A 10,973-nucleotide genomic window follows, 5' to 3' on the forward strand; every position below is an offset into this window, starting at 1 on the left:
TTACCTATCAAATTCAAATGTTTTAGTTTAAATTTTCAAAATTCATAGAATACAGCTTAAAACATAACTTAAAAATAATATTATTTGTTAATAAAAAAAGCAGAATAATTCAAATTGATAGAATTATGTAAATTAATACATGAAATTAAAAAAAAAAATTTGAAAAAATATGCTATAATGATTCTATACCTAAGTATTGTTCATTCATTCATTCATTTAGATTAGTGGCTTTGGAAGCCATGCTACCTAAGTATTGTTAGAATGTTGATTTACATGTTGGTTTATATGTCACCGACGTAGTTAGCAGACGGAAATAATTTAGTATTATAAGATAATATAACAATTTATGTAAAGCTATAAATACCTCATAAAAATATTTATGCTGTTCACATGACCTCTAATCTCGGTCAATTCGCAAAGCCCACGTCGGCTTAGTTATGGTATAAATAATTCATAAACTTTTAGAAAAATATATATCCAAGCTGTCAAATTTTATAAATAGCTGCATTATTATCTGCATAATTTATGTATGAAAAAAAAAAATTAAAAAAATAAAATAAAAATACGTTAACAAAGATTTATAGGAAAAAAAATTCAAGTTATTCATGTTTGTATATTTTTTCAGATTAATATCTGAAAAGAAGGAAATAGAGAAACAAACGTCACAAATCAAGAAGGTTCTAGAAGCGAGGGTAAAAGATTTAGAACAAGAACTAGAAACCGCTAAGCGACAAGTATCCGCTGCTATCTGTGGAGCTGAAATCAAGAAGGACAAAATAGAAGAGAAGATTGATGAATTAGAAGGCAAAATCAAGAAGGAAAAGTTAGATGAACAGGTAACGATCGACATGGTATTCTAAAATAAAAAGATAAAAGTATTTTTACCAAAAAAAAAAAAAAAAAAATTCGGAAACCATTAAATTGTTTATACTGACACTAAATATATATATTTAAAAATAACCTTTTATCTTAAAATTGTTCCCGGACTTTAGCGAGTAAAATCGAGAAACTTAACTAGTAGTCTCCGCCACTAGTAGTCACGCTTTGATCTATAAAAGCGTAACAGTAATTAAAATCATAAATAATATTTAGTTCAGTTACAAAATATCAAAAAATTACCGCCATACTGTAATACCGCATTGAATAACGTTGAAAAATTTAACTAATTCGAACGGACACGCTAAAATAATTACGACACTATACATATGTATTGCATGTTGAATTCTCTCCGAAAAATAATTAGCTCATTATTTATTTATTTATTTGAAAAGCACACTTAAATACACATATACAAAATTTAAAATTAAACAATTATAATAATAATCTATTTAATGTCCATGTCACATACAGTGTAACACGTTGGTATACATGGATTAATAACATAAAAAAATCACAAATAATTAAAATATTTGAACTTTAAATATACATAAATACAATTTAATATTTGTAATATTAAAAAAAAGTGACACTTCTTATCATAATAACCAAAATAAATAAAAATTTGGAACAAATTATCGTAATTAAATATATATTAATACAATTTTTTGCATTAATAAAATTTTAAAATTGCGTAATTTCAAAAGAAAAAAAGGGATTATTACTTAAACCGGTAGTATATGACACAAATGATGAACATACATAGAACAATAGAAACGCAAAGAAACAGACCGTAGGATAAACATTATTATCTCGGGCATTCATTGGCCGTGACAGATTTTTATAATAATTCAGCCGATGCTTTGGTGCAGTTATTTCTCTCACGATACGTTGACATTGAAATTCCGATGCTTATGATTAATATTTGAAATGTAATCATTACATAATGAACATATATTCATTTGACACGGACTATAATGGAATTCAATTACATCTTTTACATCCATATTGTTGCTATACTGCTAACGCTAACTAACTTGGGGATACCTACTTCCAGCAGTGGACTGCAATAGGCTGAACAGACTGACTAACTGTTGCTATGTAAAGTTGTGTAATTAATACAGCCACAGCAGATTTATCTGCTAGATAGATTGGTTCGATTAATTTTTCGTAGAAAAAAAGATAAAAAGAAAAAAAAATTATAGAATTTTTTTAAGTTAAATTAAATCACTATTTAGACACCTTTTTAAATAAGCGGTTTACCTGTCAAGATGTTCCGCTTTTCTATAGAAAAACTTGTAGAATACAAACTTAACATTACTTCTACGTAATTTATTTAGGGCGTATTTGAATAACTATTTTCATGATATAATAAAAAAAAAAAAAATCATCCAACAGATCCCAATAGATGCTCAAACGAGTGGTAAAATCCGAGCACTATTAGACAATGAACAAGAGTTAAAGAACAGAATAGCAGAATTAGAGAGGAGAGAAACAGCGTATTTAGAAATGTTAACACAAGCTGATGATATGTGGGCGGAGATGGAGGGGGGCTACAAGAAGAAGATAGAAGAATCTCAAGCAACAGAGATGCAGTTGAATGGGAAGGTAGGTGTTTTAGTGTTTTTTTTTTAAATAGGTATTAAGGACTTTTGAATACAATGGCAACATTTCATTTATCGCTTAAATTTTAAACTCAATAAACTTTAGATACCTCTTAGAAAGTGTAGCGTTTTTAAAACGTTGAAAAATTAAAGGATTTTCAGTCTCGATTTGTTATTTAAGTTATGTTTATGTAATATTCTTTTTCCATTTATTTTTACCAGAAGGTTACATTTTTTAAATAGATGTTGTCAGTTTTTTATTATTTTTACTATACAGATATAAGGTATTTCTTCATAAATAAACTAATTGTGTTGCTCTGAGAGAGACGACAATTTATGTTTATTATTTCTAACTATTACTTTATTAATTAAGTATATCTTATTATTAATATCCGTCTTCAGTAGCCACCATATATTTTATAGTTTTATTATTTTTCCATGTCATCTGACAATGACACTTCAAAACACTAAATTTAAATATTTAAAGAGAAGATACTCTTTATACAGATTAAAAAACTAGAAACGGAAAGAGATCAATGGAAGAACTGCCTCGAACCTCTCAAGAAGAAACTTCGTGAAATCGAGGAGTCCGAGTCGGGAATGAGGATCGCTTTAGAGAAAGCTGAAAGGGACGCCAAAACTCTTAAAGTTCAGAATAACAACTTGACCGCTATGTTTGGTAAAGCTGACGCGGATGCGAAGAAGGCTGAAGCTACGGTTAAAGCTCTTGAGAGTAAATTTAAAGTAAGTTCAAGAATAATAAATAATAATAAAAGTTAAATAGTAAACTAGGATTTATTCCTGTGTCAGGGGTCCGGAAACACAATATACAAGCAATTAACGCCCAGATCTCGGAACACTAATATTAAATTAAATTCTAAAGTAAATAAAATTAAAGTTCTTGATAGTATCAACTATAATGTTATTTTTAACATTGAAGAATTAAAATAAATTATTTGTTTCTAAACATATTTTTGTCAATTTGCTTATAATATCACCAACCTATTATACTTTAGATAAATCTTTTGTCACATCCATTTATCACTAAATGCAATAAATTTAACAATTATGTTTCGGAAATACAGCGAGAAATCGAACAACTGCGAAAGATGAATAAGCAATTGGATGAAGATCTGAAAAGTCACAAGGAACTATCGAAGAAAACGGAAGTCAGTTTCCTGGGAGACCTCGACTGCATCAGGAAAGAACTGACAAGGGCCTGCAAGAACAATCAAGATCTGGAGGTCACCAACAGTGAACTGAAGGAGGAGGTATGGATTTGTATATAATGTGTCCTGAAATAGCTTATTTACTTAATACATAAATATTATAACAAAAATATTACAAATAGTAAAATTAAAATTAAATATAATACAACATAACTTAAATATTTTGAGTTCAAAATTTCTTAATACTGTATACAATATACAGATTACAAATGTATTTCGTATTTTTGTTAATATTTTAAGTATTAAAAGAGAAATCGTACATTGTCTGTGACCATTAATAAATGATGAACATAATTATAATAAGTAGACTACGGTAGCACAGGTTGAAGCCTAAGTGGTTTTTTGTTGCCTTTTTATATTATTTTATGTATCGTTAATTTTAAAAACGATAATAATAAAAAAAGACATGGTGATTTGGTATTTTAAATCATTTTGACGCGTGTTTTTGTGTGGGTTGAGTGGAGTTGCTTGGATGAATACTGCGTCTGTATAGTTCTTGATGAAATGTCTTTTTTGGCGAAATTTGACATTTCCGCTACTTTTGCTAGAAAATTGAGAGAATTAGTGTAGCGTCGTTTTACCAAATAAAAACAAAACAACTGATGCAGCAAATTTGTTAGTTAATATGATCTTACATCATCAATGATTCTTTCTCCATTTCTTAGACATAGTGAGAATTAGGGTATGATGGGGCTGGCATTTCTGAGTAGAAAAAGGCCCTAAAAAAAAAGAATTAAAAAAAAAACAAGTATAACATACATATGAATAAAATTGGTACCCATATAAAAGTCTACAGGTTTTTTCGTTCTTCCGAAAAGTTAACAATTCTGACAAATGTATCGTTAGCACTTTCATAACTAGAATTAAATATGGGTTAAAGTTGTGCATAATTTTTTTAAGTTTTATTGAATATTTGTACAACACAAACATTGCTTCACTGTCCCACTAAAAATAGGCATGTTTACAAATATATGCGCACATAAGCGAGCGTCAAAATGATTTGAAATACCTAAAAATGGTAACATGGTTCATATATCACATTGCACTAAACATGCATTTACTTTGGGCTACCGGTAAATCTGTTACTTTCAAAATATCATTATTGTTTTAATTTGTAAATAATGGTTTTAAACCAAATTTTGATTAGTTGCTTTTGGTATGGGATTGTAGTGCTTTTGTAGTTTGATGGGTAGTTGTATATGTAGTAGTTAGATCTGCTTATACTAATAAGGAATATATGGCTTGATTACTAACATTATTTAATATTCACTTTTATAAAAAATACGCCATAGAATACACGGTATGCTATTCTGTCGTTTTCGTTGGACAAAAGCATGTTTGTCAGTTAAATTTTATTTTGATCGCTCGGTTCACCAAGAAAGTGCATGTTCGAACACCAGCAGATTGTGTCCTGTAAATATTGCATGGAAACCAAGAAAATACTTTTAAGGAGACGTGTGTTCTAGGTCGAATCTCTGGAAAAGCAGCTAGCGTTGACACAGAAAGCCCTTAACCAGTGCAAGAGGAAATGTGACGATAAGCTAAAAACAATGAGTCACGAACTCTCCATAAAGACTGAAGAATTGGAAGAATTACGTAGCGAAACTATGAGACAATCGTACCACGCATCTCGCATAGACTTAAAGCCTGACAGAACCGAATATGTCGATGAAGGATATTCAATATATACGGCAGTACCAAAGAAAACCGATTATAGTAGGATGCACCACAGCATGAGCTATATCACCTCAGAATCTCGTTGCTCGTGTCCGTCTTTGAGAAGTCAACTAGTTGGCCAACTGATCGAAGATTTGTTCGATCGGATCCACAACACGGTCGATCAAGATTTAACCAGGCTCTGTAAGGAAATCGCGCCGGTTAACGGTAAAGTGACCACCGAAACTAAATCGAAGATCACTAATTACCTCCTAATGGCTATATCCAAGGAATTAATTAGATCGATAGGAGACGCAGACGCAAAGACTGACAGTGAGGTGAGTAAACGTTTTCATGAAAAAATTGTAACTAAAATAATAATTTTAACTGCGTTAGATGATGTCTCTAACTTTGACTAATTTTGTAATCTCTGTTGGTTTTAGATAAATTGAGGTTTAGTTTTAGGGAAAGGAGTTGGGTTTTTTAATTAACGTTTAAATATTCAATAAATTAATAATTAAAGCATTGATGTGAGTTTTACAATAAAATATAAAAGTAAAGTTAAACAATCAACGCATATTTCGTTTCTTGTAAAATATTTAATGGGATAGTAGAAAACAATGAAACCAAAATTCAAAACATGATATCCATTTATCCAAATTCAAACTATTTTATTATAATTGGCAAAGTTAGAAATTCAGTTAAATGTCACACACACAAACACACACACTTCAGCCTATCGCAGTCCACTGCTGGACATAAGCCTCCACAAGTTCGCGCCAAAAATAGCGTGAACTCATGTGTTTTGCCCATAGTCACCGTGCTGGGCAGGTGGGTTGGTGATTGCAGGGCTGGCTTTGTCGCACCGAAAACGCTCCTGCCCATATTTGGGCTGAGTACTTCAAAGCCAGCAGTTGGATGGTTATCCCGCCTTCGGTCGGCTTTTTAAGTTCCAAGGTGGTAGTGGAATTGTGTTATCCCTTAGTCGCCTTTTACGACAGTCACGGGAAGAGAGGGGGTGGCGATATTTTTTACTGCCGTAATCACACACCTAAATGTCAAGGAATAAAAAAAATGTTTTTTTTTGGACTAGATACTTAAATCAGAACTATTGTCACATAGAGGTATAAAAAAATATACATTTTCTCCCTGTAGGATAGGGATTGAATCTTAATCCATCACGCTTGCTCCGCTGGGGGTCGGCGGATATATTACCCACTATGAGTAACGACCGTTATCAGGTGTACGTGATAACAGCCGGGACCGACAGCTTAATGTGCTCTCCGAGGCACGGTGGAGAGACCTACAAGGACAGACAACTAGACCGGAAATAAATATTTACACACTTCAGCCTATCGCAGTCCACTGCTGGACATAGGCCTCCCCAAGTTCGCGCCAGACATCCTGGTCTTCCGCAATCCTCATCCAGCCTACATCGGCAATCTTACGTAGATCGTTGGTCCAACGGGCCGGAGGATGTCCCACACTGCGTTTGCCAAGACGCGGTCTCCACTCTAGAACCCGTCTACTCCAACGGCCATCGGTCCTGCGACACAGATGACCAGCCCACTGCCACTTTAACTTGCTAATTCTGTGGGCTATGTCGGTTACTTTCGTTCTCTCGCGGATAGTCTCATTTCTAATCCTGTCTTTGAGAGAGACCAAGCATAGCCCGTTCCATTGCACGTTGAGCGAATTTAAACTTGTGGACCAGTCCCTTCGTCAGTGTCCACGTCTCGGCTCCGTATGTTAACACAGGCAGGACGCATTGCTCGAAAACTTTAGTCTTCAAGCATTGCGGAATCTTCGAAGTGAAGACTCGACGAAGCCTGCCAAATGCCGCCCAGCCCAACCGAATCCTCCTATCGGCCTCCTTCTCGAAGTTGTTGCGGCCTAGTTGGATGGTATGGCCTAGGTAAATATAATCCTGAACAACTTCGAGAAGGGTACCATCGACCGATACCGGTATCGGTATGACTTGGTGGTTAAAAATAACTTTCGTCTTATCCAAGTTCATACAGAGACCGACACGTCGGGAGGACTCGTTTAGGCCGGCCAGCATTGGGCTTAACTCATCCAGCGTCTCCGCAAAGATGACAATATCGTCGGCGAAACGAAGGTGAGAGATGAATTCACCGTTGACGTTGATGCCTCGTTCCCCCCAATCCAAGGTCTTAAAAACATCCTCTAGCACAGTGGTAAACAGTTTCGGTGATATTACATCCCCCTGTCTTATCCCACGCCGGAGGGAAATAGGTCTTGTTCTTTGGTCATTGACATGAACGGTCATCGTCGCCGCGTCGTACATAGATTTCAGTACCTCGATATAACGCCAGTCGATATGACATCTCTGCTGAGAGTCCAGGACAGCCCAGGTCTCGACAGAGTCGAAGGCTTTCTCTTAGTCCACAAATGCCATACACAGCGGTTGATTATATTCTTCCGTCTTTTGAATAATCTGCCGAACAGTATAGATGCGGTCCACGGTGCTGTAGCCATTTCGAAACCCAGTCTGCTCTGGTGGTTGGAATTCGTCGAGTCTTCTGGCGAGACGATTCGTAACAACCCTCGAAAACAGCTTAGAGACGTAGCTCAGAAGTGAGATCGGTCTGTAATTCTTCAACAGAGACTTATCGCCTCTCTTAAAGAACAGCACCACCACACTCCTGGACCACCTGGCATGGTACCTCGGTGGATGACGGCGTTAAATAGTCTTGCCAAGGCTTTCAGGAAAGGTCGCCCTGCGGCTTTAAGGAGCTCAGTGGTAACTCCGTCATCCCCCGGGGCCCTCCCGTTTTTAAGCTGCCATATGCTGAATAATGGGCGCAACAATGGTGCCCGTGGATCTTCGGTGTTCCAAGTCGCAGGCTTGCGTGCGCTCGACGAGTTCAGCTGTCCATAAAAATTCTCAACCTCTTCTCGGATCTGAGGGCCAGAGCAGACGGTTCTGCCATCTGCTGTTTTAAGCTTCGTAAGAAGGCTTCTCCCCAATGGTCTTTGGAAAACTTTGGACCCCCTATTCTGCTCAATCAGAGTAGTAACCACTCTCGTATTTGAGCAGCGGAGGTCTCGGTGATTAGTTTCCGAATTCTCTTGGAAAGAGCCCTCTGTTCTGGCGAAGCAGCCGGCAACTCGCGCCTCTGCCGCATCAGATCCAAGGCTTCGGGAGAAAGTTTGGACTGCTTCGTTGGCTTTGTTGGTGGAAAGTGCATGCGACCCAGTGTACACACCGTCTTCACCACGTTGTTGGTTATCTCGTCCACGTTGCTAGTAGTTTCCAGCGAATCGAATCGGTTTTGGAGTTCCAATTGGAATTGCTCGGAGCCACGTAGTATTTGGGGCAGCGTAGGTCGGAGAGTAGATTTCATCAAGCGGGTCCGCTCCTTTCGGATACATATATTCAGAGTGCCCCGTACATGCCTGTGGTCGCTGCCGTATAATATATAATAAATATTTGTATAAACGCAAATATCCACTGGGAGCGGGAATCGAACCCACGACCGCCGGTGTTTATGCGCCACCGACACGACACACGCACCATTATATCAGGGCGGTGTCTCGACTTATATAACCTAACCTAACGCCCGTTCTGCCCCGCGGCCGCGCCAGGAGTGGCAGCGCGCCGTGTCGTCGCTGCCGCCGGGCGGCGAGGCGCTGGCGGGCAACGCGGGCGTGCTGCGCGGCGCCGCGCGCCTGGCGAGCGTCAGCTGCGCCTGCGCCGCCGCGCGCCTGTGCGCCGCCGCGCCCGCGCTCGCCGACACCGTCAACGCGTGCCAGGAGGTGAGCTCTCTCTCTCTCTCTCACACACACAACGCGGGCGTGCTGCGCGGCGCCGCGCGCCTGGCGAGCGTCAGCTGCGCCTGCGCCGCCGCGCGCCTGTGCGCCGCCGCGCCCGCGCTCGCCGACACCGTCAACGCGTGCCAGGAGGTGAGCTCTCTCTCTCTCTCTCACACACACAACGCGGGCGTGCTGCGCGGCGCCGCGCGCCTGGCGAGCGTCAGCTGCGCCTGCGCCGCCGCGCGCCTGTGCGCCGCCGCGCCCGCGCTCGCCGACACCGTCAACGCGTGCCAGGAGGTGAGCTCTCTCTCTCTCTCTCACACACACAACGCGGGCGTGCTGCGCGGCGCCGCGCGCCTGGCGAGCGTCAGCTGCGCCTGCGCCGCCGCGCGCCTGTGCGCCGCCGCGCCCGCGCTCGCCGACACCGTCAACGCGTGCCAGGAGGTGAGCTCTCTCTCTCTCTCTCTCTCTATCTCTCTCTCTCTCTATCTCTCTCTCTCTCTATCTCTCTCTCTCTCTCTCTCTCTCTCTCTTTCTCTCTCTCTCTCTCTCTTACACACATACACACAGGCACACACAAGCAAGCGTGGAGGCAGTAGCTATCTTCTATCAGATAACACCCTAGTAACCTAATAGTCCATAATGAAGCCCGTAAATAATAATAATAATATAATAATAATATAATAATAATAATAATCTTTATTTCGAGACTAGCCCATATAATGTCTGTAACAAAATGTTTCTTATAATCTAGTGTTAGTACAATTATAGATTTTAAAATAATATTCATCAATAATAATAATTTAAAAATAATCAAATTTACATTGGAGGCTTTAACCCAAATTCCCATAAGAACACGTCTGTGTTCGAATCTCTATCTAAACTACTTCAATAATAGCTTGCGAAGGTTTTTGCAAAATTTACTCTGAATTTGAATGGGGTAAATGCCCCATCTTGCCCCACTGTGGGTACGCCCATGGTGAATGACGTTAAATTAAACGAGTGAGACATAGTGCTAGACTGCGAGAGTAACTTTTCCAATGTCCCATAGTCACATTTTGTTTTGGTTGTTTTTATATTTTTTTTATTGCAGGAAGTGCTGGAACATGGCGATGTTAAAATAATGGAAGAACAATTAGCGAATGCAATCGAAAGTATTGTTGTAAGTATAAAAATGTATATAAGGGATTATAATTGTCATTACAACAAGACAAAATTATAAAACACCTTTATTTTCTTGTATATGTATGTTTTGATATTATTAACCCATTTTTTTTTTTTTTCAGAATTGTCCATCTTGTGCGTTGGGTACAAATGCGATAGTTTGGAGCACAGATGTCTAAATTAGACTGTCGTGCTATTTATGTGAGTGTTATATTTTTCAATATTAAAAAAGGCGGTTGTTTATAATTCTTAAAATATTTTCACCATTAAACTCTACTTTGTCTAACAAATATTTCAACTACATAGTTTTCAGTAATGTAATGCAGTGACTTTGCGAACATACATTTAATACATGACAAATAATACTGTACTCTTCACTTACTTTTAAAATAAAAAATACGGTTTAAAAATATATATTTAAATCTTTTATAGAACTCACTATAAATTTAGAGTAATTGAACCTTTGATGACTTTACAAATATATATTTTATATATTTGGCCTTGAATATTAACATAATATTTTTTTTCTTCCAGTTAACCTCCACCGACCTCAACCTGGTGCCTTGATTAGTCTAACGAGTTTAAGCGACCTGTATATGTATATACATTGTATAATACTAAGCTAGGTATATGAGTAATACCTAAGTAATATAACTTAAGCGAACAC

The 10,973-nt window shown here is 37.9% G+C and overlaps 1 protein-coding gene across 1 annotated transcript in view; it reads left to right on the plus strand.

Moving 5' to 3' along the window:
* The window catches only part of LOC123658155 (myosin-9-like), a 177,755-nt gene extending 166,823 nt beyond the window's left edge, over positions 1 to 10,932 (plus strand). The window contains exons 15-22 of the mRNA XM_045593595.1: positions 626 to 836; positions 2,275 to 2,484; positions 2,988 to 3,224; positions 3,566 to 3,751; positions 5,176 to 5,703; positions 10,236 to 10,304; positions 10,429 to 10,507; positions 10,841 to 10,932. Coding sequence (XP_045449551.1) covers positions 626 to 836; positions 2,275 to 2,484; positions 2,988 to 3,224; positions 3,566 to 3,751; positions 5,176 to 5,703; positions 10,236 to 10,304; positions 10,429 to 10,485 — 1,498 coding nt within the window. The 3' untranslated portion in view covers positions 10,486 to 10,507; positions 10,841 to 10,932. The remainder of the gene's footprint in view (positions 1 to 625; positions 837 to 2,274; positions 2,485 to 2,987; positions 3,225 to 3,565; positions 3,752 to 5,175; positions 5,704 to 10,235; positions 10,305 to 10,428; positions 10,508 to 10,840) is intronic.
* The last annotated feature ends 41 nt before the right edge of the window (positions 10,933 to 10,973 follow it).

The sequence above is a fragment of the Melitaea cinxia genome, chromosome 12 (genome assembly GCF_905220565.1).
Source record: "Melitaea cinxia chromosome 12, ilMelCinx1.1, whole genome shotgun sequence".
In the NCBI taxonomy this organism is placed as follows: domain Eukaryota; kingdom Metazoa; phylum Arthropoda; class Insecta; order Lepidoptera; family Nymphalidae; genus Melitaea; species Melitaea cinxia.